The sequence below is a fragment of the Podarcis pityusensis genome, assembly GCF_964106645.2.
Source record: "Podarcis pityusensis genome assembly, chromosome: 8".
NCBI classification, from domain to species: Eukaryota; Metazoa; Chordata; class Lepidosauria; order Squamata; family Lacertidae; genus Podarcis; species Podarcis pityusensis.
The window spans coordinates 74,436,273-74,463,005 of record NC_138033.1 but is presented as its reverse complement, the minus strand read 5'-3'; the positions used below and the strand labels follow the sequence as shown (position 1 = coordinate 74,463,005).

The 26,733-nt window shown below is 46.4% G+C and overlaps 1 protein-coding gene across 2 annotated transcripts; it reads right to left on the bottom strand.

Annotated features, from left to right (window-relative positions):
• Positions 1 to 665: 665 nt before the first annotated feature.
• Positions 666 to 26,676, bottom strand: SLC25A33 (solute carrier family 25 member 33). Of its 2 annotated transcripts, none has more exons than XM_081016233.1 (7): positions 26,417 to 26,676; positions 10,773 to 10,952; positions 10,529 to 10,606; positions 6,785 to 6,885; positions 3,110 to 3,176; positions 2,047 to 2,330; positions 666 to 1,050 (listed from the first exon to the last, which is right to left on the bottom strand). In XM_081016233.1, exons 1-7 carry the CDS (start codon positions 26,467 to 26,469, stop codon positions 857 to 859), a joined length of 957 nt encoding a protein of 318 aa, XP_080872359.1. In that variant the 5' UTR covers positions 26,470 to 26,676; the 3' UTR covers positions 666 to 856. The 2 variants fall into 2 exon arrangements, with proteins under 2 accessions (XP_080872359.1, XP_080872358.1); XM_081016232.1 differs by lacking the exon at positions 26,417 to 26,676 and adding an exon at positions 16,159 to 16,295.
• Positions 26,677 to 26,733: the final 57 nt, after the last annotated feature.

Sequence of the window (26,733 nt, the reverse complement as noted above, 5' to 3'; positions counted from 1 at the left end):
ATGGGAGTGATGATGAAAATAACCCTGAACATAGGAGGGTTCCATTTAGCCATTACAAACACTATGGTGTGATAAAACGTTCCTTCCAGATGTTCTAGGATTCCAGATCCCATCAATCCCTAGCTAGCAAGGCCAATGGTCAGGGATGATGGGAACTGTATTCCAGCAACACTCACAGGTTCCCCATCTCTGCTCAAGATGTTGGACTACAATGGCCAGAGATGACCTGGAGTTCCTAGTCTAGGCCAGCAACATCTGGAGGGCCACAGGGTCCCCATATTGGCTTAAAGCTAATTTTATTAATCATCGGGTCTAGAGACTTGATTTTTGTTTTTAAAAAGCAAACCCTAGACTCTCACTGTGTGAAATCATACTAGGCACCAATTTCTATGTTTGTGAAGCCTCTTATCTTCTGAGATTACAAAATACTATTCTTCCAAACATCCCATCCAACGGTTTTTGCTTCATTGGGTTGGGGGTAATAGATGAAAGACCCAAGGTGTGTTATGTAAATTAAATAGTGATTTTAATTTAGTTTTGTCGTTTTTAATTTCTGAACCTCGTCTCTTTTAAGTTAAAAAAAGGTAATAATTAACTATTAACATTTAAACATCAACACCTTTCAGAAAGCATGAATCCCCTAAGGAAGAAAATAAAGAAAAAGAGAGCAGAAAATAAACTTTTAAAAAGAGAGCACGTTATCAAGCAAAATGATCCATGATTTTTCCAACTCTCCAGTCCTGTCCGACTGTTTGAAACGGCTCTTTGCGAAGAAACTGGCCTGTGGAAGTTTTAACAGTTTTTTGTTTGTTTGTCTGAGTGCGTTTTTGATTCAAGTCTTGGTCGGCTACTTAACTCAGTCTTCTAACAGGTACACTATTAACTCGTAGGTAGACAGGACAATAGCCGTGTTTGGGATCTGCCGCATGAGCTGAGCAAAGAGTCCTCTGTAGAAGGCCAAGTAGCCCTCTTCCCGAAACACCAGCCGCGCCGTCTGGACAAACGTCTTGTACTTGGTGCCTTCCTCCCGTAGTCTTGTCCGTATAACCTCTAGGGTAGGAAAGAGAGACAAATTAAAGGTGTTGGAATAATAGAATTGTAGAGTTGGAAGGGACCCCTAGGGTCATCTTATCCAAACCCCTGCAATGCCCACTTTAAGTTTTCCTCAGCAAGTTACCTGGTGGCATAGTGTAGTGGCAAACTGTTTTGCTTGCAAGAAAGAATTTTGGAATATGAACTATTTGCATAGGCTGCTGTTTTGCAGAATTTTGGTTTGTGATGAGGGGACAAGGGCACACCTGCCAAACAACCAACATCCTCTTTTCAAGCATACCTCCCAGCAGGGGTTGGGAACCATTTTAGCTCCATGGGCTAGATCCTTATCAAAACTGGCAATTCCACAATGACATCAGGTGCAAGGCGCTTTCAAGTCCTGAACACGGGTCTTCAAAGCATCTTTCAAGGCAATGCTAAAACCGAGTTGCCCCCCCATTGCTTTTAGGAGCAGGTTCCATGCAAACCACTTCCCAAATCAGGAAGGGGTTTGCAAGAAATTCAGCCGAACCAGAAAGGATTTAAGGCCCACCCCCCAATCAGTGAATAAGTGGGGGGGGGGTGTTAAATCCCGCTCAGTTTTGTCAGCACGTCCCTGTTCCCTGCTGCGGCTTAAATCCTGCTTAAATCGTAGGGTTGAATCCTGCTCAGTTTGGATGCCAGCCCACCCACTCTCTGGATGTTCACAGCAAATGCAGGATTCAACCCTGCCCGCCCTCCCACCCGCCAGATGTCACGAGCGACATCAGATGACAGGCAGATGGGCGTGGTTTGGGGGAAATGGCCCTGCAGTCAGATTTGGACCCCCTCGCAGGCACCAGGCCTGGACCAGATTCCTCATCCCTGTTGTACAACCAACCATAAGGGCTAGCAACTTGATTATGAATGAATGAATGAGAATAAATAAATAGCCAAGGGAATCTCGGGAAGATGAACTGAAGGAGGTCAGTGCCTGGACGGAAGCCAGTCCAGCAAAGGGTGCAGCTCACGTACCATGTGGGTAAGCAATGCATGACGCACAGCCTTTAGAAATGGCAGCGGCGACCATCAATCCAAAGAAACTTGTGGAGTTCCGCTCTGTCCCGCCAGCGGGAGAAGGGGCCAACCGGACCTCGCTCACATGCTTCTTCAGGCTCTCATAAATAGCAAAGCAGATGATGGTCTCAGAGATCCCAGCGTAGGAGGCAGTCAGGCCCCGATAGAAGCCGCGGACTCCTTCTGTCTGGTAGACATAGCGAGCACATTGCAGCGTGTTCATTTGCTTCGAACCTCTGACTCTGGAATGCAAAAAGGCGGGTGGGGGTGGAGAGAGACAGCGATCAGTACCTTGCTTGAATCAACATATGTGACGGGGGTCTGTAGCTGTTCTCGTCCTACTCCAGGAGTAGATCTACCAAAGCCCGTCATGAATTTACTCTTGTAGAACTAGCATTAGCTGCAACCCAGAATTTCTCCCACCACCCTCCATCACGAAAAATGAATAACCATCCATTTATTCCAACTTTTTAAGGCACTTTCTATTTCTTTATTTATTTAGAGGATTTGCACCCGACTCTTTGGTCAAAACGGTTCCCAGGGTGGATGATGCACTGTCGAAACAAGACAGTCCCCTTACTTGCAGGCTTACAATCTTAAAAAAAACACACACACAGCACACAAGGGAGAGTGGGCAGGGAGGGAAGACGAAAACCAAAATCAAAACTCAGACACCATTTTCTAAACCAGGCTTCTTCAGACTCGACCCTCCAGATGTTTTGAGACTACAATTCCCATCACCCCTGACCACTGGTCCTGCTAGCTAGGGATCATGGGAGTTGTAGGCCAAAAACATCTGGAGGGCCAAGTTTGAGGAAGCCTGTTCTAAACGGTTGTTCCCATAAAGACCAGCTGACACTGTGCAAAGGCAAGGAGGTAATGAAAGAAGCCTTCTCCTGCCTATCTCTCCTGCTGAGGCAGCTTGGTGGAGTGGCACACAGCTTGGTGGAAGTGACATAGCTGAGGGAGACACCTTCCTTTCCCTTAGGTGCTGTTTCACCAGCTCAGCCCCTGGGATTACCTCCTTTCCAGCTGCATCCTGGTTTTCACCATCCATATGGGATTCATCAGCGAGTTTGTGATAAAGGCTGCGAAACAGATGAAGGAGAAGGAAATTGGTTAGCACTGAGAAAAGGAAAGGACAGCTGGGAAAAAGGCAGCCTGGTGAGAGGGCACATTTGGGCGCTTGCAGAAGGTCCCGGGCACATTGTCAGTTAAAGCAGATTGGTTAGCAATGATTGGAAATATCTCTCCCTGTCCTTTAGATGCCAGTTGAAAATGTTCCTCTTTGATCAGACCTTGGGCTGATTGACACCCGATGCCCTTTTACATGTGTTGTGAGAGGAGGGATTATTGGTTTTTTTTTCTTCTTATTTTTATTACGCATTTTGTGCGTTTTATCTACAAATAAAGAGTGGTATACAAATCTTAACAACAACAACACTAGACTGCAAGAAGTTTGCATATGGATAAGAAGCATCAAGGGAAAGAGACAGTTGTTTTGGTTTTCAAGATGTGTGCACCCCCCTCACGTATTTCATGTATTTATTAAATATGGATACTGCCCGTCATCCAAAGATCTCAGGGTGGTTCACAGCATAAAAATACAAGATAAAAACACAAAATACATAGTAAGAACAAAACAAACCAATAACCCCCACTCCCACAAAGATTTAGGAAGGCTTTTATTCTGCTTAATCACAAAGCACTCTACGCAGTGCACGGAATAAAATTGTAGGTAATATACAGCTATAAACTTGAGAAGAAGCATCTCTTGCACATCCAAGGGAATATCACTTACAAGTAGCTCAGTGGCAGAGCCTCTGCTTTGCAAGCAAAAAGATCCCAGGTTCAGTCCCTGACATCTCCAGGTAAGGCTCGGAAAGCCTGAAGCCCTGGAGAGGTGCTGCAAGCCAGTGTAGACAGCACAGAGCTAGATGGAGCAAGAGCTTGACAGCAGCTTCCATTTTTCAAAGACAAAGAATCTCCTGCAGTCCTCGTATGGAAAATAGTTTATTTAATGTTGTTTCTTTCATCTCAGTTTGACTGAAAAGCGTTTTTGAAAACCAGTCTAAACGTAGGTCTCCAAATGTCTTTGTGCGTGTGTGCTCAGCACTAAACACAAATCTAAATCCACCCTTCCACTTTTTTAAAGAGCCCATTGGCATTTCCTGCAGGTTTCAGTTGTGTCCAGGACAGGTGGAGCATCTCAAGCTGCCCTTACAAATTCAGAGAACATCTATGCATGAAAGTGTGTGTACCACCTATGCAGGAGCTCTAGGTGGCATTGTTGAGTCATCTGTCCACTTCTGGATGTGATCAACAGAGGTGGCTTTGGGGCAGAAGAAAATGGTGGGTGATACTACCTTAGATCACCTCTGTCCATTGGCCCACCTGGTATAACACTATCAACTCTGACTTTAGTGTTTTTCTACAGTCTCATACAAGTGATCTCTCCCATCACCTGTTACCTGATCTCTTTTTTTGGGGGGGGGGGAGGGAACAGATCCCAGGGATTGACAGGAAGGTTCCTTACACCAAATCAGGCCCTTAAGTCCATCTAGCTCAGTACTGTTTACACAGGCTGGCAGTGGCTCTGTGGACTTGTACCCCAGCCTTTATCTGGAGATGCTGGGGGTTGGATGTAGGACCTTCTGCATGCAATGCAGGTGTTCCACAGCGGAGCCCTCCTGCTAAAAAGTAAAGTAAGATTCTAGTCCTCATGGTTCTGCATAAAGGACTGATTTGAATGGGAAGCTGCCTTATACAGAGTCAGACCACTGGGTCCCTAAAGTTCAGTGTTGTCTACACTGACTGGCAGTGGCTCTCCAGGGTTGCAGGTAAAAAGTCCCTTCTGACCTGGAGATGCCAGGGATTGAACCGGGGATCTCCTGCATGTAAAACAAGTGCTCTCCCTCTGAGCCACAGCACTCAGCTGTTAACAGGAAGGCAGGCAATTATTTGCATCAGCCTCTGCAAATTTGCATACAGACGGTAGAAACATGTAAAAACCAACTGAGCAGGTAATATGGCCAGCTCAAATTAATGGAGACTCATATCCACATTTCCCGGTTGCTTTCTGCAGAAAGGCACATGTCTCCAAAGTTATGTAAGCGGCCCATGTAACACTTGGTTTATTTCAAGCTCTGCTCTGGCTCGAGCTGGATAGCAGCTTGTGTAACTGGAGAGCGGCTGCAATACACGCTCGGCTGCTCTGTGCCTGGAGATCGGCACTTCAATGCAAAAAATAAAAAGGGAGACAGAAAGAAAGGAAATGCACACAGGTGAGTTGGTCTCAGAAGGGAGGCAGCTCCCTTACTTGAGAGACAGAAGGAAACTGAGCAGTCCTCCTTGTTTGATTCTTGTTGCTCCCCTTTTCACACACTGTTGTTTTCGCAAAGAGGAAGTCAGTAACTGGGAATCACATGTGGGGAGAACCCTGCTGTTGCACTCAGTTCCTGCTTCCTGGCTTCCCACAGACATCTAGTTGGGAACAGGATGCTGGAATAGATGGGCCACTGGACTGACCATGCAACCTTCAAACATACATAAAATGTTCAAACAAGACTTCACTTGTTACATATAATGTTCAAACAAGACTTCACTTCTCTTAAGTCACTCTCACACCAGGCAAAATTAAGGAAATGTGGCTTCAAGTAGGCAAAGACAAACTTGGTGCAATATTTAATGTACACTGCTTAGAGATTTATTTTTTTAAGCAGTTTATTTAAAAACCTTAAATAAATAAACCTGGATGTGATAACTAGGGAAATTAACCTCATTCGTTTCAGCACGCCTTTCCTGTTTGGAAAGGCCGATCCAGACATATGACTTGGTTACATCTGTTCATAAATCTGTTTCAAAAGTTTTAACTTTTTAAAAAATACACTTATTTTTAATTGCATTTTTTCATTACACACGTATCTACCACCCTGGGCTCCTTTGGGAGGATGGGTGGGATATAAATTTAAGAAATGAAATACACAGCCCACCAACACCAAGCGTGATCTCATGGCTCCGTGGCAGAGCGTGAGACTTGTGTTGATCTCAGGGTTGTGGGTTCGAGCCCCATGTTAGGCAAAAGATTCCTGCATTGTAGTGGGATAGACTAGATGACCCTTGTGGTCCCTTCCAACTCTACAATTGTATCTTGAATTTGGCCTTGTGTTTATTCACTCCTGGTTTAAAGGTGTGCCTGGCTTCATTCCTGTACAGCGTCCAGCAAATGCTGAAGATCCACCTCTTTACCCTGGCTTATGACACCCGAGACATGAGTTTTCAGAGCCCACCGGTGATCTGTCATCTATTTTAACTGTTTTAAATGTTAAATCGGTGTAACCTGCCCTGGGATCTGCTGGTGAAGAGTGAGTAATAAATTTAATGATAATAATGGACTTGCAGCCAAGGCTGCTTGCCAGTCAAGTCTACCTGCCTCGGCTAGCATTCTGACGTCAGATGATTGCAAGGTGGATGGTCCCACCCACCTGTCAAAGTTAGCCTGTTGCGGGAAGGGGGAGGAGATAAAGATCCAGCCTGTTGGGCCAAAAAAGGTCTTCCCACCCACACCCTGAGGCTGCCAGGCTGCCAACCCCTTAGCCTGGTTGGCCCCAATAGAGGCACAGTTGCTTTTGCTCAATGCATCTTCATAAAAAGCACTGGCTGGTAAACCACATCCCCTTCGATTAGGGTTACAAACCTGCAGAACCTGCTGAGCAGACATGGACGATATTGCTGTTCGGCACAAAGATGTTATTGAACTGCTGCTTGGCCTTGGAGTAGCAGGCAAAATAGACGGCCCTGTGGGAGAGGTAAGAGGAGGGGTGGGGAAAAGGGCTCTGAGTTCTAATCATGAATTGAAGAGGCAAAGTCAGGTTGACTGAGAGTGGGTGTCCTTGTAAAGCGATGGCCTCTGACCTTTTTAAACCCCATTAAAAACAAAAACTTTGTGCAGCCTGTCTTAATAATAATGCAGTGGTACCTCGGGTTACATATGCTTCAGGTTACACACGCTTCAGGTTACAGACTCTGCTAACCCAGAAATAGTGCTTCAGGTTAAGAACTTTGCTTCAGGATGAGAACAGAAATCGTGCTCCGGCGGCGCACCGGCAGTAGGAGGCCCCATTAGCTAAAGCGGTGCTTCAGGTTAAGAACAGTTTCAGGTTAAGTACGAACCTCCAGAACGAATTAAGTACTTAACCTGAGCGACCACTGTAATAATAATATGGCAAACAAAAGTAGGCAGAATGTTAGAATGATCATTTTTATTCAAACACTTTCCACTTGTCTGATCATATGAGCACAGACTTCGCTTTGTGGTTTGGGACTACAACTCCCAACAGCCCCACAGGATGCATTTTCCACAACAGCTCGGAAAAATAAAACAAGTCAGCTGTAGCTTCGAGAAACTCTGTATGTTGTGGGGAAAAGAGGCTTTGCACCCGCAGCCAGAGGTGTTCTGGACTCGCCAGATCCGGAAGATGGCTTGCACTGCTCTGATTACTTGTTGTGCCCTTCTTAGCCAAAAAAAGTGTGACAATAAATGCCTCCCACTTTTTTCTTATACAGCACACACATGAATAATCCAAACTAAGCTAATACTTTATGTATTTTATTAACATCTCGTTTTTCCTCCAAGGAGCTCTAGGGCAGCGTGCAGAGTTCTTAGCCTCCAATCCCATTTTGCACTCACAACAGCCCTGCAAGGTAGGCAGGGGTGGAATGTCCCATTTCACCACTTAGGGCGAAACAGGAAGTTCCGCCTTACCCTGCTGCCCGTCCCGCTGGTGGTGGTGAAGTGGCGTCGGAACTGGTGCCGATTTCCGGCAAGATGTTGCAGAAATCTCGTGAGATCCCGCATGCTTCTCAAGATCTTGCGAGATTTCAGTGTTGGCGCTGGAGGCAGCAGGGAGCCTGTGGGTACACCTTGGCCTTGAGGACTTCTGCCACCTGAGGCAATGGCTTCACCCCACCTCATGAGTGGGCTGGGCCTGGAAGTAGTTTAAAAACTGGACCATTAGGTCCAGTTGTGACCGACTCTGGGGTTGCAGCGCTCATCTCCCTTTATTGGCCGAGGGAGCGTACAGCTTCCAGGTCATGTGGCCAGCATGACTAAGCCGCTTCTGGCGAACCAGAGCAGCGCACGGAAACGCTGTTTACCTTCCTGCTGGAGCGGTACCTATTTATCTACTTGCACTTTGACGTGCTTTCGAACTGCTAGGTTGGCAGGAGCAGGGACCGAGCAACGGGAGCTCACCCTGTTGCGGGGATTCGAACCGCCAACCTTCTGATCGGCAAGCCCTAGGCTCTGTGGTTTAACCCACAGCATCACCCGCGTCCTGGAGGTAGTTTAGGCCTAGATAAATAGTGACTGGATTATCAATAGTGCCTTAGGGCCTGGCAAGCAAACAGAAGGAGGTCAGCGTTTTATTTCTGCGGAGGGACAGCCACCTCTCCTATCCTTTCTCCCCAGTTCTGGAAGGATCCCAGAGCCAGAGCCATTAGCAAAGCACTCCAGCTTTAGAACAAGGCTGCTATTCTCGTCCGAAAGGCTTTTTTTAAAAACGAAACAAAACCTACAAATGTATCTTTCAGCTGGGATCTCAGTATTGTTGTCAAGGAGAAAGGTTTCTTTGGCCAGGGCTAAGCCGTCAGCCTTTGCAGGAGAAGGGGAGAAATTCCCTTTCCCAATTAAATCATTACCCCAGACTGGAGAATAAAAGAGTGTGCAAGCTTGTCCAGCGAGCTGGAAGGCGGCCAAATGTTGCCAGAGTGGGGCATGTACAAGAAGGAGAAAAACGAGAAACTGGGAAGTCGTTTTTAAGACACTGAGAAGCCACTGCAAATGCACACATATTATGCAAAATCTTGCCTGCTTCAGGAGCTATGAAGGATTCTAAAGCAGTACCCCAGCCAACCCTGACTACTGATAATCCTTTTCAGGACTCCCTTCCGGCTGAGATGTTCACCACACATTCCATGTACACTTTTCAAGCCTACCTTGGCAACCTTGAGGACTAGAAACCTTGCTTTATATATTTTTTTTAAAGGAAGAGAGCCGAGACTATGCAGATACTGAATTTCATATCTAGGATCAACACAATCTGGAGACATGTGCTAATCACTGGTCTGGGTCTGGTTTGTGCCTGGGAACCCCATGAATGGTGGGGTTCCATGATGGAATGAAGGCAGGATATACATCTAAGAAAATAAATATAAAACTCTGGGGAAGGGCATGGACTCAGAAGGTTTTTCCAAATTTATGCCTTCAATATGCACAGAACGTCTCCAAGATTCCCTCTGTTGTGCACATATACCACGTTACAGGTTGTGCCCAACATTAACCCTACACACAGTAGACCCCTTAGAATTTACAGACCTAACTTTGTCATTTTCCTTAATTTCAATGGGTCTTCTCTGAGCAGTGCGAATGTTGGTTATGTCTCTGTCTTGAATGTGGTTTCCAACACACACACACACACACACACACACACACACACACGCCTGCAAAGACTGAGCAGAATACACATCTCTATCAAGCAAGTGAAATAATCCACTGCATATTTTTAAAGGCCCTGGTTTTGGCTCCCGGCAACCTTGGGCAGGTGCCCTCTGTGCCCTGCCAGGATCTACCAACACCTGTCCCAGAATCCTCAGCAGTAGATTTACCTGCTAGCAGAACTGTTGAGAAGCTGACTTCTCCCACAGTGCTCCTGGGCCAATGATGCTATGAAGGACTGTGGGAAATGGAAGCCGTTGCCTGTTGCCTCTACCAGGTAAGTCTCTGGTGAGTTATATAACCAGAGTTATAAGCCAAGTACATTAAAGGTTTCTGAAAGATTAAAAAGCAAGATGAGAACCGGTATGGTGCTGTGGCTTGAGTGCCAGACTAGGACCTGGGGGGTAAAGGTACCCCTTCCCGTACGGGCCAGTCTTGCCAGACTCTAGGGTTGTGCGCTCCTCTCACTCTATAGGCCGGGAGCCAGCGCTGTCCGCAGACACTTCCGGGTCATGTGGCCAGCGTGACAAGCTGCATCTGGCGAGCCAGCGCAGCACACGGAACGCCGTTTACCTTCCCGCTTGTAAGCGGTCCCTATTTATCTACTTGCACCCGGGGGTGCTTTCGAACTGCTAGGTTGGCAGGCGCTGGGACCGAACGACGGGAGCGCACCCCACCACGGGGATTCGAACCGCTGATCATACGATCGGCAAGCCCTAGGCGCTGAGGTTTTACCCACAGCGCCACCAGCGTCCCTAGGACCTGGGAGAGCAGGGTTCAAATCCCTACTTAGCCATGAAGGTCCCTTGGGCCAGTCACTCACTCAGCCTAACCTACCTCACAGGGTTGTTGTTGTGAGGATTAAAAAAAGCAGAAGTATGTGCGCCACTTTGAGCTCCTTGTAGGAAAGATGGCAGGATAGGAATGCAATAAATAGATTCGTACCTTGACGGCGCAACTCCAACCAGGTTGGGCCCTAGCCCACGAAACAGTGACCGTGGCCCCTCCTTTTCCAAAATGGATCTGCATTTTCGGGGGGGGGGGTGAGAGAGGGGAGAGAAGATGAAGCATATCTGGACAGTCCGGGGTTAAGAACAGAGAGCAAGGATGCAGTGAAAGGAGGGGGACCCCATTTAGTCCTGTGTGGAGCTGCTTAACATTTCTAGAGGGCCAAGCCCATTATACTCACTTCAGGACCCGGATGAGGCCAGGGGAGACAGACGTCTGACGGACCACTCCTTCGCCACTGATCGTGCCCAGCTGGACTTGTGGGTAGTAGACTGTGCGGAAGGCCAGTTTCGAAGACTGGAGCCTCGTCTTGATGACTTCCAGCGGACAGGTGAAGATGGCGCCCACTGTCCCACCACACCTGGGGGGAAAAAACGTAGAAGACGTCAGATGAAAGGGAAGAAACCACACGGACCTCAGTCCTGAGCATGTGATCCACCACACTGGCATGCTTATATGTGCCGCATTAATGGTCAGTCTTTCAGCATGGCAGCAACTACTCTCTGGAACTGTTAGGTAGGCACTTTCACTGTACACTTTTTTGCACCTCCTAAGAACATTTTTTGTTTAGCCTTTCCAAACACCTAAAGTTTAATACACAGTTTTATTTTCTAAATGCGTATTACCAACTGTCAATTCATTTTATATACTGATTTTTTTGGTAGGCCAACTTATTTTTAACTTCCGACTCCCATGAAATAATTACACTGGCAATTTTAAATTTTATAGAAACCAGTTAGAGGTTTTTACGATTAAGTGGTATACAGATTCAGTTAAATAAATAATAATGTGCCTCCAGAATCCTTGGCAATGCAGAAGAGGTTCTACAACAGATTTGAGGATGCGCTCTTGGTGAGGAAGAAAGGTCCCCTGAACTTTTGAAAACCCAGATTTTAAAAAACCACATACATATAATAAGCCTTTGATGCTTACACTATCAAACAAAAGCTGCTTATCCATGGCCTTGACACAGAAAAAAAGAAACTGTCCCTACTAAACTAACTCTTTAAGAGATAAGAGCAAGAATTTATTTAGTTGCACTTTATACAACTGAATACAAATCACAGCCACTTGCCCTAGGAAGCTGCCTTGTATACCAACCCAGACCACTGGTCCATCCAGCTCAGGGCTGTCCATGCCACAAGTGGGGACCCTGTGGCCCTCCAGATGTTGATGGACTGCAGCTCCCATCATCCCTGATCGTTGACTGTGTTGGCTGGGGCTGCTGGGAGCTGGAGTTCAACAGGTTCCCCATTCCCAAACTAGAGCATCACTTGCTTTTCTTGCCCCTGTGACTCTGCTCTGAGCCATGGCACTCAACCACCGCTGGCAAAGCAGCTTCAGAAATCACTCCACAATCAAAAGGGCCACTTTCCAGATAAACAAGACAGGAGCCATGAAGGTCAGGTCACAGGAGAGGGGCAGAACATTTTGCCCTTTGTGCTCCAAAAGGAACTTCTTGCATGTTCCCCGGAGCCAAGGCCCCAAATGGGAAGCCCCATTTTGAACAAATCAACTACCTGATTTGGTTACCTCCAAAAAGCATGGAGAGGGCAAGGCCTGCATCTAAAGCAGGTGTGGGAAGCCTTTGGCCTTGCCTACAACTCCCACCATCCCTGGCCATTGGTCATGCTTGCTGGGGCTGATGGGAGTTGTAGCTCAGCAAAAGTGGACTACAGCGTACATCAGTCACAGACAGCATGGCCAATGGTGAAGGATAATGGGACTCGTAGTAAAACATCTGGAGAGCTGAAGGCTCCCAATCCCTGGCTACTGTGTCACACCTGTAACCTGGGCACCAGGTCTATGTGTGAGAGAGGGAGAGCAGAGTCCATTGAATGACAGACAGTAGGGGCCTTTGAAGACCAGCTGTTATCTGAGCTTCGCTCTGCTCTGTGTACAGAACCAGAGGTTTGACATTGGCTTTCAAGCTCTGCAAATACAGCCACGGCCAACGCAATCAGGTTGCATTCCTCCCCCTCATGGTACACAAGCCCTGTGCTGTTCACATGTCCATGGAACCTAAAAGAGGATCAGAACGGGGAGATGAGGAGAGGGAGAGACAGTTCATTGCAACCAGCCTGAATGTGTTCTGACAGTCTAAAGATTTTAAAAACGGAGCACCTCAAAAATGCAAACAAAGGTCGGCGGTCAACATGCACCCCACTACCTTGCAAATACCCTACAGCAAGCAACTGATGGGCACACATCTGGTTGAAGGAAGGAGGGACTAGGTGCAACAAACATGTCCACCTAGGAATGAACGCTGGTTACTGAAATAACACTATGCATGGCTTGCGTGTTCTAAAGCATCTCTGTGCAACAAAGAGACTAGAACCTTGGCTAAGCGGCAGCAAAAAAATCCAATTCTTGGGCTGCCAAGAAGGACAATTAAAACCTTGTGTGCGTGACAGGAGTGGCCTGATCCCCTGGCCACTCCATTTAATCCAGTGATCACTGCGTGCTGGCATCCAAGGGATGTCAGGCCATGGTATGGGGTCCTGGGCGGGCACAGGAGCACCTTCAAAAAAAGCAAGTAACATGAAGGCAGTGTATAAAATGGGCTACTCCCTCCAACGGTGCCGTCACTGTGCCCCAGTTACACAATTTTAGAAAAGGAACAAAGATGCTATCGGTGGCTAAGCTTTTTCTCCGCTGGCTTTTTATAGAGCTTCTTAGCAGCTACGCCTGCTGCCAAAGGAGGCCAAGAGAGGGTCATGTGAAAATTATACGGAAAAGCCAAGAGGGAGAGAAGGGGACTGACAGCCAGATGACCCCCCCCCCAAGTCACTGGCTGGCAGGTGAAGGTTTTGAGACCCCTCTTTGCTCTTGTTCCTGCCCCCCCCCCCACCAATCATTTATTGCAGGTCTGGGGAACATTTCGATCTCCATATGTTGCTGAATTTTAACTATGGAGAGGGATGATAGGAGCTGTAGTTCAGCAACAGTTTAATAATTGGTGCACAAGTTTGATTTCCCCACTTTTCCCTCCCTGTCCATTTCCCCTTGTGTGTCATGGTTGTTTAAAAAAAAGATTGTAAGCCTGTGGACAGAGACTGTTTTGATGGTGTGTAAGCCTCTCTAGGAGCCTTTTTGGCTGAAGAGCAGGGTGCAAAAGGTCCAGATCAGCCTTTCTCAACCTTGGGTCCCCAGATGCTTTTGGACTACAGCTCCCATCATTCCTGATCACTGGTCCCGGTAGCTATGGATGACGGGAGTTGTAGTCCAACAGCACCTGGGGACCCAAGGTTGAGAAAGGCTGGTCTAAATAAATAATAAACACAAGATCCAGAGGCCCACATGTTCGCTACACCTGGTTTACTGCATACAAAAGTTTCCAGTTAGGCAGGAAACATAAAGAGCCCTGCTGAATCAGGCCAAAGGCCTATCTTGTTCAACATCCTGTTCTCACAGTGGCCACCCAGATGCCCCAATGGGAAGCTCAGAATCAGGACCTGTTTGCAACATTGCTCTCCCCATTAGCAATCCCAAGAAACTGGTATCCAGAAGCAGTGTTCAAAATTAGCCAGGCACCAGGCGCATTTTGCACCTAGCTATCAGCTACTTGCGGCCAAGGGAAGATGCCCAGGTGCCAGGATGATGACACCTGTCGTCTCCACCATCTGGAGGTGCATGCCTGGGGATCCTTGGCTCTTGACTATTTTCACACACCAGCAAAACATCCTGTAGAATTCTATCCGGTATATTTTATCTGCACAATCAGAATGAATTTCAGGGACCAAACAGTTTTATTGAAAAACAATTTTAGAGCTGTCTGGCCCCAAAATGGCAGCTAGGTATTCTGTTTTGGCGACTAGCTCTGGTTTAAGGAGCCATTTGGCATGTACCTTAAATATCTGAGTTTCTAGCATTGTCCACAAACATACAATGCTGACCAGAGGATAGAGGCAGAACATAGTCATTGTGGCTAGTAGTCACTGAGAGCCTTTTCCATGAACTTGTCTAATCCTTTTGACAAAGCCATCCCAACTGGTGGCCCTCAGTGCCTCTTGTAGGATTGGATTCCATTGTTTTGAACGGACGCTTTGCAGAAATGCTATAACTTTTGTCTGTCCTGAGCCTTCCCTTCCATTACAGTATTTATTAATGCAGTAGTAAATTGCAAAACAAACTGAGCCCAGCAGCAGGTTAGCAAATGACAGCAAGCCAGACGGCTCCACAAGACAGGACATGAAAGCAACAGGTGTCTCCCCGTTATTTATCCCAAGCACCCTGAAAGATGGACTTCCTCTGTAAACTGGCTCCCAGTACTTTTCTGAGCACAATTCAAAGCGTTGGTGCTGACCTTTAAAGCCCTAAACACCCTCAGTTCTGTATACCTGAAGGAGCGTCTCCACCCCCATCGTTCTGCCCGGACACCGAGGTCCAGCGCCGAGGGCCTTCTGGCGGTTCCCTCGCTGCGAGAAGCCAAGTTACAGGGAACCAGGCAGAGGATCTCCTCGGTAGTGGCACCCGCCCTGTGGAACGCCCTCCCACCAGATGTCAAAGAGAAAAATAACTACCAAACTTTTAGAAGACATCTGAAGGCAGCCCTGTTTAGGGAAGCTTTTAATGTTTAATAGGTATTTTAGTGTTTTGTTGGAAGCTACCCAGAGTGGCTGGGGAAACCCAGCCAGATGGGCGGGTATAAATAATAAATAATAATAATAATAATAATAATAATTATTATTATTATTATTATTATTAGAAACGGAGGCTCCATGAAGCTAAGCTGTTCAAATAAGCTCCCGCTGCTAAGCTTCCCACCTTCCACAAACTAGCTGAACTGCATCTTAATAGATATTTTTAAAAATCAGCATTCTGAAATTCCGCAATGTAGGATCTATAATGGCTTGTTTTTTGTATATATGTATTATGTACACATAAATATGACAGGACACAAGCGTATCAGATGACACTTAAAACAAACTGAAAACATCCACTGATTACTGTACAATTCAAGCCATCTACTGTAAACACCCACACTAATATTTTCAGGTATTGCATTACTCGTTCTCCTTCCTCTTTCCGCAGGAACACTGTCAGTCAAAAGCACGGCACTCAGATACGGTAAATCCCAGTGCAGATGAGATCAGGCATATTAAACAAAAAGGAAGTGAGGGCTACCTTTGGCAGATGAAGCAACAGCAGATGACGAGTTCCATAACTGAACATGACCGGAGGAGGATTACAATTGTGGCCTTATATTTGTATGCACCATACTAGGGTCTGTGCCCCAACTCGCTCCACTTGCCAACCCCACTGCCGTTCCCCAACCTTCACTCCCTAGAGTGTCCCCTTCTCACCCCATGCAACCGCTAAGCTTTCTTTTCTTGACCTCTTGGATTGTTCTTCATTCAATTCCCGATTTGTGATACGGCTCTGCAAATCCTCTGAGTGACGACAGCCTTACATTTTTATGTATAGAGGAAGAAAGTCAAACCCTTCCCCAGCAAAAATCAGCAACGGATCATTCACACACGCTCACACAGAGACGGTATCATGGTGCGTCAACCAGTAAGTTGGCCTTCTGTGGGCTTCCTTCTAAAAGTAAGGCGCAAGGTTACCAGGCGCGATGGCATGCTCCTCCAGCCACCCCGTTTAGCGCGAAGAATGTTTTGATTGCACGCACACCCACACACCCTCCGACGAGCCCCCTGCAAGTGATATCACATGTTTTGCAAAACATTCCGACTTCTCTCCAAGACTTGGCAGACATCCTCAGAGCACCAGCTGTTTACCTCTTCTGCCAGGCTCAAACTCTTTTTAACCTTCTCCACAGAGACTGCTCCCCATGCCTAGCTTATATATTGAAAGGGAGCATTGCAGATGGATAGCCTCATAGTTCAATGGAAGCAGCATAAGCTGTACATTCAGCAGGTGCCAGGTTTTATCCCTGGCATCTACAAGTAGAGGTAATAAAAGTGGTAGGGTTTGGGAGAGACTTAGCTCCCAAGCATCTTGGAGGTCTGCTTGCATCCTGGGCAAAATTGGTCGCAGAATCATAGAACTGTAGAGTTGGATGGGGTCCAAGGGTAATCCAATCCCCTGTACATAAGTTCCAAGAAGCGTGGGTATAGTTCAATAAACCATGCGTACCTTTTCATGCACTCAAATCTGTTTCCATACTGTGGGAGGTGGGGAGAAGGGTTGTGGCTCATTGTGGCTTTGGGCAAGCTGCTGGCTTTCAATCTCAATTTACCCCATCTGTAAAATGGGGCAAGTGGACCTCAGCAACCACACAAAAGCTTTTCAAGTGCTTTGTGAAAGAGAAGTATAAACTACAAGACCAATTTGAAGCAGTCCTTGACAACCTGGTGCCCTCCAGATGTTTTGGACAAAGCCTCCCGTAGCCACAGCTCAGTGACAGAGTGTCAGCTCTGCACACCAAAGTTTCCAGCCTCAATCCCGAAATGCATCTCCAGGCAGTGATGGGAATACAGAGTTAGATGGACCCAATGGCTTGCCTCTCTATAAAGCACCTTACTATGCTTCTAGATTAAGCTAACAGTTACCCAATAGAACCATTTAAAAATAAAATAAACAAATTTGGCAACCAAGACTCACACCATTCACTCAACCAAGGAATAACCAATGTATTAAATCAAAGAGCTGTCCTGGGTGAGCAAGCCGTTCCCGCTGCTGTACACCTGCAACCCCATGCGCCGCCGCATTAATAGCTGCACCGTCAGCATGAATGGTTCACAGATGTCACTGTGGATTTCAACAAAGCACATTGAGCAACTCTGGAGGCCTGGAACAGCCGGTGCAAACCGGCTCTGCAGAATAATTAATTATCCTTTGCAGCAACCAATTCTGCAGGCACTGGGGGTGGGGTTGTTCCTTTTTCCACATTCTTGCCCCCAAAACCAGGAAAGCTACTGAAAAGCAGACTGCTGTGGATCCAAGGGAAACATTTTGCATCATTCCAAAGAAGAGCCAAACATCTCAGATGTGCAGAGGAACGAAGGAAAAGCAAAAAAGTGAGGGGGTGGGTTAAAAAAGAGGATTTGCAGCAGGTACGGGGAGACATCCATCACAAGCTGACATCTCGTGTCACTGACAATCACTGTAAGCAATACTGAGCTACATGGACCAATGGCGTAATCAGTATAAGGCAGCTTCCTTTGTTCATATATTTTAAGGGAACAGCTGTAGCTCAGTGGTAGAGCATCTGCTTTGCACCCAGAACCTCCCAGGTTCCATTCCTAGGTACGGCTGGGAATTGTCCCCTACCTGAAACCCTGGAAAGCTGATGCCAACCAGTAGGCATCTAGGCTGAGCTAGATGGACCAATGGTCCAACTTGCTGTAAGGCAGTCTTCTATGTTCCTATTTGTCCCAGGTGTTGTTGGAGGTGATGGATGCCTTTACTACCAGGGTGGGCAGCCTGTGGGCCTCAGCCTCCTTCCAGAAGCCATCCACAAGCGATCAGTTCTGACCTCTTGCTTTCGAGATCATCAAGGAAACCCAGCCTTATGAGGGATGGTTGAGGGAGTTGGGTATGTTTAGCCTGGGAAAGAGGAGGCAGAGATAAGATATGATAGCCATCTTAAAATATCTAAAGGGCTGTCAAATGGAGGATGGAGCAAGCTTGTTTTGTCCTGCTCCAGAGGGTAGGACCAGAACCAATGGATTCAAGTTACAAGAAAGGAGATTGCGACTAAACATCAGGAAGAGCTTTCTGACAGCAAGAGCTGTTTGACAGTGGAACAGTCTCCTAGGAGATGCGGTGGATTCTCCTTCATTGGAGACTTTTGAGAAGAGATTGGATGGACATCAGTCATGGATGCACTAGTGGAGATTCCAACATTGCAGGGAGATAGGACTAGATGATCCTCACTGTGCCTTCCAGCTCTACAATTCTTTGATTCTATGATCTCCTGAGCATGGGATGGGAGAAAGAAAAAGGAAGTGGGGTGAGCCAGAAATAAAGAAAAGGGGGTGACCTAGAGAGAAGAGGGAGCAAAATTAAGGACGGCAGGGCAGGGGGTGACCCAAGGAAATGAAAAAGGGGGCCACTGATTCTGGCCCCGTCCATCACTCATGAAGGAATGTGGCTTTCAAGAAGATAAAAGAGGCTGCTGACCCGACCCCCCCCCATTTTAAACATTCAATAAAACAATAAAGAGTAAAATAAAAAAACTCTTTGCCACTCAGGTTGATTAATGTTTAAGTTGGACCAAGGGAGGCCCAGATAGGTCTCCCTCTTGCCCCACAAGCTCAACTTGAAGGGGGGGGGGGACCTGACTTTTCCCTGCTGCTTTGTTTGCTGCCAGATATATATTAAAGCAAAGGGAAACTGCTAACACCAGCTCCCTCCAGCACTACAATGCAGCCAACGCCAGGAATTTAGCAAAGACAATGGCCTGCAGTCAACGTTACTCCTACTCACGAGTAGTCCAACTGAAATTAGCGAGCCTAAGTTCACCCATGTGGGACTAACCCGTTCATTTCAGTAGGCCACCTCTGAGCAGAACCTAGCAGGACACAAGCAAAGCTTTTTGCACAAATAATGCACAAGCAGCTCATGGAACTTGTTGCAAATGACTGCTGGCTTTTGACAGCATTTTGAGAGGGGAGAGGTCCCATAACAATCAGCAGTCATGCCAACTGAATGGATCACCCTGGCTCAGAGGCAGTCTACCTTTAAATGCTAGGGACCAAGGACAAATGGCAGGGAAGAAGCATTTGCCTTTGTGCCCTGCTGCACGGACTTCCCAGAAGCATTGGAAGGACCACTGCTGGGCAACAGGGTGGTGGGCTGGAGAAAAGAGAAAGCCTGGCTCAGCCCAAGGGTCAGGTACAAGTGATGGTCAGTGTGTGTGTGTGTGTGTATAAAGATTGGCGGAACAACAATACCCTCCATCCACCATTAATAGACCCTATCTTTAAGGCAATGTCAGAAATTAGCCAGGTGCATTTTGTGACAGGTGTGGATCCAATTGCAACCACACGGAGGTCTCTGGGTGCCAGGTTGGCAACTGACATCTGCATCTGGCTGTCCCCTCCAGCTTTCGTAAGCAGAACAGCTTATTTATTGAATGTATATACCACCTTTTCCTGCAAGGAGTACATGGTTCACCCCGCTTCCTCAGTTAATCCTTACAACAACCCTGTGAGGTAGGTTAAGGGGCTGTGACTGGCCCAAGGTCACCCAGTAAGCTTCATGACCGAGTGGGGATTTGAACCCTGATCTCCCAGGTCCTAGTCTGACACTCTAACCGCTACACCACACTGGTTTCCTAGAGTCCTTTTGCTATGGGGCAGCTATATAAATTAAGTAGATATATATGGGGAAAGCAAAATGTCACTTAGAGAAGGATCTGAAATGTTTTCCTTGAAGTTTGAATTTGTTTTATTCTGGATTGTTTGATTTGATGGTTTAGTGTGTTGTCAACTGCTTTGAGATTTTTTTCTTTAAAATATAAAGTGGTATAGAAATGAATAAGTCTCATTGTAAAAAATTATAATAATATGGTGCCTAGACATTCTATTGTGGCGATAGTAACCTAGGTTTAAGGTGCCATTTGGTGGTTAGCTAATATATCTGAGTTCCTAACACTGCTTTAAGGAACTTTGCCCAAGGATCTTCTCTGCTTAAGTGAAGGAGAAACCATTTAGCTTGGAACAGCAATTATTGACTATACTGCAGAGCTAGAAAATCCCATGTGCCTGGTTGCCTAGACATCTTAAAATAATGTTGGCACCTAGAGAACTATTTTTTTTATTCCCTCAGCAGATTCCCATGGCTAAGGAAAGGAAGGAATCACTTCAGGGAAGGGGCACACTTTCCAGCATTTATTTAGAACAGGCATAGGCAAACTTGACCCTCCAGATGTTTTGGGACTACAATTCTCATCATCCCTAGCTAACAGGACCAGTGGTCAGGGATGATGGGAGTTGTAGTCCCAAAACATCTGGCGGGTTGAGTTTGCCTATGCCTGATTTAGAACATTAAAAGACTGCCTTTCAACATGAATGCATTATTATGATCGTCTGATTTTTTAAAACACTGTATGAAGTCCACAAAAAATAACTGAACAAACACAAAAGAAATAAAGATGGTGAGGATTTGCAAATGCCTTGATGGAACGGAACAGTTTTCACCCACAAATGAGAGGTGATGCAGTAAAGATGCAGATGTCCTCTGAGAGGAGGAGCCACCACAACAAAAGGCCCTGCACTGAGGCAATTACGACCAAGCCTACCCCAAAGGACAAAAATCAGGGTGACATTCATGCCATACACTTAAAGCACTATGTCACCACTTTAAACAGTCATGGCTTCCCCACAAAGAATTATGGGAACTGTAATTTGTTCAGGGTGCTGGGAGTTCCTTAAGAGACCCCTGCCTGCTCTCAGAGCTGCGACTCCCAGCGTTCCCTGTGAAGAGGGACCAATTGTCCAACCATTCTGAGAATTGTAGCCCTGGGAGGATAGAGACACCCTGTCTAGTAGCTGTCGATAGCCATATCCTCCACAGATTTGTTTAATCCTCTTTTATAGCCATCCAAGCTGGTGGCCATCATTGGCTTGTCCTGCAGGAGCGAGTTCCATAGTTTAACTATATGCTGCATGAGCAAAGACTTTCTCTCATCTGTCCTGAATCGTTCAACATTCAGCTTCATGGGATGTCCACGGATCCCAGGGTTATGAGAGAGGGAGAAAACCTTTCCCTCTATCCACCTTCTCCAGACCATATATCATTTTAGACACCTGTCACCTCTTGCCTTACCTTTTCTTTAGACTAAAGAGCCCCAAATGCTGCAACCTTTCCTCTCGTAAGGGAGTTTCTCCACCCCCCTCAATCATTCTGGTTGCCCTTTTTCGAACCTTTCAAACTCTGCAGCACCCTTGCTGAGGTGGGGCGATTCACTTCCAAAATAGATCTTGGCAACTCGCGCCAGCCAGTGAGCCAAGCTGCATATTCGGGAGCTAATGCTTAATTTTGGGGGCAGGGTCCAGACCCAATACAACTCCCTCAAATGCTGGCTCTGAAGATACATACTGTATACACACAGATCTATAAATATACGCAAGCAGAATTCTGCAAAATAGCAAATGGGGAGGGGATCTAATTGTTTTAACAACCACACCCTATTAAGGGTTTCCACATGCAAGTCCAAATCTCAAGACCACACCAGGGAGAAAGTGCTGCTATACTGGCATTCTGCCTTGCAGGGACAGCTTTATATAAAGGTAGGCAGGAAGCCCTTAAGCTAATTAAGTCCCTTTCATCCTGGATTCCATCATCTTGCGGTGGAGAGAATCTAAGCCCTAAGTAATTATTTATACAGATTTGGAAAGGAGGGAGAGAGTGGGAAAATAAAAGCTTGCAAAGGAATGCAGATACAGTACTGAGAAAACTGCCTCCTGTATTTCAAAAGCACACTTCTCAGGAAGTAAGGTCTATCGAACTCACAGAATCATAGAACTGCACAGCTGGAACGGACCTGAGGGTCCTTGCAATGCAGGAATCTCAACTCAATGGAGCCTCCTTGGATGCAATGATGCCTTGGATTAAACTAAAATAAAAGAGTCTTTGTTACAAAGGTTTCGTCCCTGTGGGTCCCCTGAAACCAAATCCAAACCTCTGGGGGTTCCAATGTCCGTCCTACACTGAGTAGACACACTGAAATTAAAGAACATGGCTAGCACAAGTCCATCAATTCAGTGGGTCTACTCTGAGTAATAGTATATTTTATTACATTTATAACCCACCTCAAGGTGAAGTACATAGTTCTCCTTATTTTATCTTCACAACACTCCTGTGAGGTAGGTTAGACTGAGAGGCAGTGACTGGCAGAAGATTACACCTAAGGCCAAGTGGGGATTTGAACCCTGGTCTTTCCCAGGTCTTAGTCTAACACTCTCCAGGGTTTCTCAAACTTGGGTTTCCAAGTTGTTGGACTACAACTCCTATCATCCATAGCTAGCTAAACTAAACTAAACTAAACTAAACACTATGCTGCACTGGCTCCACATTTTATAAAGCATCACACACAGAATATGAAAGAATAACATGACTAAGGAATCATTTAGCTGTGATTCCTGCATTGCAAGGGGTTGGACTAGATGACCCTTGAGGTCCTGTACAAATCTACGATTCTATGAATTTCAAAAGGCCATGTTCGTTGATGTCACAGCTGCGAATGCATGGTATGGATGTGACTGTGTACACCTGGTCAGGTGGGAGGAGCGTAAAAAGCGAAGTCAGAGGGAGATGAAACACAGGAAGTTACAGAAAGTGCTAATTACAGTATGTACTGAAAGCTGGCAATTCACAAAACAGTTTCTGATGACACAGACAGATAACCTGTCATTAGAAAGCCAGTCAAGGCATACAATGCGGGGAAATAATCCTCTGTCTTGGTTCAGTCTGCAAGTAACAGCACTGAAACTCTTGAGGCACTGATGTAATAACAAAGAAAGTTACCATTTTAAGAAAACGGTCATTGCACACAAGAGGAGAAAACAAGCATTTATATACACACAGAGAGAGTGTGTGTGTGTGTGTGTGTGTGTGTGTGTGTGTTTGTGTGTTCAGGGATTACAAATCAGTCTGCAATTCCCTCCCCATACAGAGGGCACATTTTCTAAAAACACAACACAGATCCATCCCCAAATGATACTGAGGCTACCATGGCATCCTATGTGCCTATCTCCTATATGGGAGAAAGCACTAATGACCCCAGAGTAGACTTCCTTCTGTGTAGACACAGGCAAGTTCCCTTATTCAGAGTCAGACCATTGCTCCATCTAACGCAGTACAGTACTGCCTACACTCACAGGCAGCCACTCTCCAGGGTTTCAGGCATGATATCTCCAAGCCCTACCTGGAGATGCTGGGGATCAAACCAGGGACCTTCTGAGCTACGTCCCTTCCTTATAAACATGCATGGGAATGTGCTCTGCTTACTTAGAAGTTGGTTCTATTTTTAAAAGCTGAGTTTACTTCCCATGTAAGAAGAGACCTAGATCTGAGATCCAGGGTCCTTCCTCCGTCACCATGGATCAAAACACCACACACACAGCGTGCTGCACAAAAAAGATACCCAGACAGCACTCTTGCTTACAAAACACAAAGCTGCCTCAGTTCTACTCTGGCCTGGTATGATGCAACACTTGGACAGATATAGCCATATAACATCCCTCTTTGCCCAAGAACCAGTGCAGAGCAGACAAGGCAGCGTGAGACTTGCAGCCAGGAAGCAACAATCTATAATGCAGTATTTGCCTAAAGCATGACAAATGAAAAGAAAGGGAGAGCCGAAAGCCAAGAGTAAGCTAGCTAGATGGGGGTTTTTTTTTAGTAGTGGTGTAGGGGAGAGAAGGATTTCCCTGCACTTTGCTAAGCACAAATAAGCAGATGCATGAAGCAGACTTTGGAGGGAGGGAGGGACGGATCGCACACAATTTAGTGTCTCTGCACTCCCAGATTAGTTGTCTATAAAAAGCAAGCCGGGGAAACCCACATCCCCAGAACGTGGAAGTCCTTTCTGAATAGAACAAGGACTTAAAATAATAATAATAGAAATGCTTTTGTTTTCACTTTCAAGACAATTAAAAAAGGCAGGCTATGATACAAACAAGCAAACAAACAAACAAACAAACAAACAAACCAGACACATTCTAAAATCTCCCCTGATTCCTGCCTATGATCTGGTCATGCCTGTTCAGGTATCCATTAGGCCCAGGATGGCAAGAGGAACAAGTCTGCCCCAACCTTGCAATAAACCTGCCTTGGGAAGTAATAGCAGACTTCGCCAACCTGGCGCCCCCCAGAAGTCTTAGACTACAGCTACATTGGGAGTTGTTGTCCATAGGAAGCTGCCTTATACAGAGTAATACAACTGTCCCATTTAGCTCTGAATTGTCTGCACTGACTGGTAGCTGCTCTCCAGGGTTTTAGGCACAAATTCTCTCCCAGTCCTACCGCCACAGGGGATTGAACCAGGAAGCTTCTGCATGCAAAGCAGACATCCCACCAGTGAGCTGTGGCTGCAGGTGCAGGTGTAGCCCAAACCACTTTAGACCATTGCTCTTGTAATGTACACTTTTCATTGTAAAGCACTTGAAAAGCTCTACTGTTCACCGAGATATGTTAGTCCCATTTTACAGACGGGGTGGTGGTGGCTGAGAGAGCCAGCAGCTTGCTCAAAGCCACACAATGAGTTGACGACTGAACACAGGTCTGATCTTGCTCCGCTGGGAAAGTAAAGGACCAAAAATTAAAAGGGCCTTGCTGGTTCAGAGATCCATCTAGCCCAGTGTCCAATCACAACCTTCTGGAAAGCTCACAAAAAGGACAGAGTCCTGCATTTATACATGGATGCAATGAATTGGCACACCCTGCATAATTATTTCCAACCTTCTAAAAAGCCATTTAAGGCACTAGCCATGAGGGAATAAGTAAACTGGCCTACCTCACAGGGCTGCTGTAAGTGCATTATTATTTTTATTACATTTGCAGCCTGTCTTTCCTTCAAGGAGCTCAACACAGTGCTGATTCTCATTGACACATGTGCATATTTTACACCTACAATAATCCTGAGAGATAGATCAAGTTGATGGAGGGCAAACTGGCTCAAGGGCACCTGGTGAGGTTCATGGTTCAATTGGGGGATTTAAACCCAGATCTCCCTGTTTCCAGTCTGACACTCAAACCCAAGAAAGGGGAACCTGCAGACTTCCAGATGACCCCTGACTATTGAACGTGCTGGATGATGGGAGATGGAACCCAAACGCACCTGGAGGGCTGCAGGCTCCTGCACCCTTGGCCTAACCACTATGCCACATGTGTACAAACACAACTGACATTCTAAAGCACTATATGAATGCCAGCAAGGGGTTATGAAGTGTGTGGGGAGCACATGTGTATGTTTGTGTTTCTTATAAATAAACAAGGCCTACTAGGTTGGATGGAAGGTTCATTTATCCAAGCATTTTGCTTCCAATAGAATGTGCACTGCTGGGCACTCCTTAGCAGGCGTTTTCAGGACCTCAGAGGTAGGGTGCGCCTGTATATGGATGTACCATTTTGAAGTCACGTAAGAGAAAAGCAAAGAAGAAGGAAGGTACGAAGAAAGAAGAGGAGAATGTGCAAAGGGGTGAATGGAGGAAAACGTAAGAAAAGCCTTGCTGGATTAGGCCAGTGCCCCATCTAGTCCATCATCCTATTTTCACAGTGGTCAATCAGGTGCCCATTATGGGAAGCCTGCAAACAGGAACACAAGAGCCCTCTACCCTTCTGTGGTTTCTGGCAAGTGATATTCAGAAGCTTTAGCTTTTTACTGCCTCTGACCGTGGAAGCACAGCATAGCCATCATGGGCAGTAGCCATTAACAGCGTTATTTTCTCCCCACCCCACCCCCTTGAAAGAGGAGGATGAGAAAATGGGTAGGATGAGGATAATGACACAAAAGACAGCAGGGTAATATATAAAGAGAGACACAAGGAAGATTTGAGACAACAAATAAATGTAAATTCAGAGAGGAAGAGGAAGGGTAGTGGTCAAAAGGGAGGGGAAGAAATCAAGAAAGAAGAGATGAATGGAGAGAAGGGGTGCATGTGAGAGAAATAATTTATTTATTGTTTATTTCATAAAAATTAAAACACCGCTTGATCGTAAAAAACAATAGAACTCAAAGCGGTTTACAAAAGACTGATGAATGGAGGAAGAAGGGGATGGATGGGGGAGATTAATGAATAAAGTGTGGGAGGGGAGATAATGAATGAGGATGGGGGCGAAGGATGAATGGGGAGAGAAAACGCTTTAAGGATGAGCCCAGAAGGATGAATGAAATGAGGGAGAAGGACTCACCCTCCAGCGAAGAGGTGCAGCAGCGTGCTCTTCTCCTGCGTGGGTCCGGCCATGCCTGCCTAACTGCCTGCCTGCCTGCCGGCCCGGCCCCGTCCGGTCACCACAATCCCCGCAGTTCCTACTGCTGCTTCCAATGCCGAGGACGGCCAGGCAGAACTGGGCCTGCGCCAACACAGCCAGCCAGGTCACGCGACGCCGGCAGCCAGCTCCACGTGCATAACGAGCCAACCGCGAGGCAGCCTGGCCGGCTGAGAGGTTAAAACTAAAAAAAAAAAAGTAGGCGTGGCGCCGGCTCTGACGTCGTCCCGTTCCGGAGG

Coding starts and splice junctions, on each gene's coding strand:
- SLC25A33 (XM_081016232.1), bottom strand. CDS start 16,280: ATGTTTTGCAAAACATGTGATATCACTTGCAGGGGGCTCGTCGGAGGG. Junction 10,607..10,772: donor GGCCTCATCCGGGTCCTGAA/GTGAGTATAATG, acceptor CCGAAAATGCAG/ATCCATTTTGGAAAAGGAGG. Junction 3,177..6,784: donor CTGCTCAGCAGGTTCTGCAG/GTTTGTAACCCT, acceptor TCTGTTTCGCAG/CCTTTATCACAAACTCGCTG.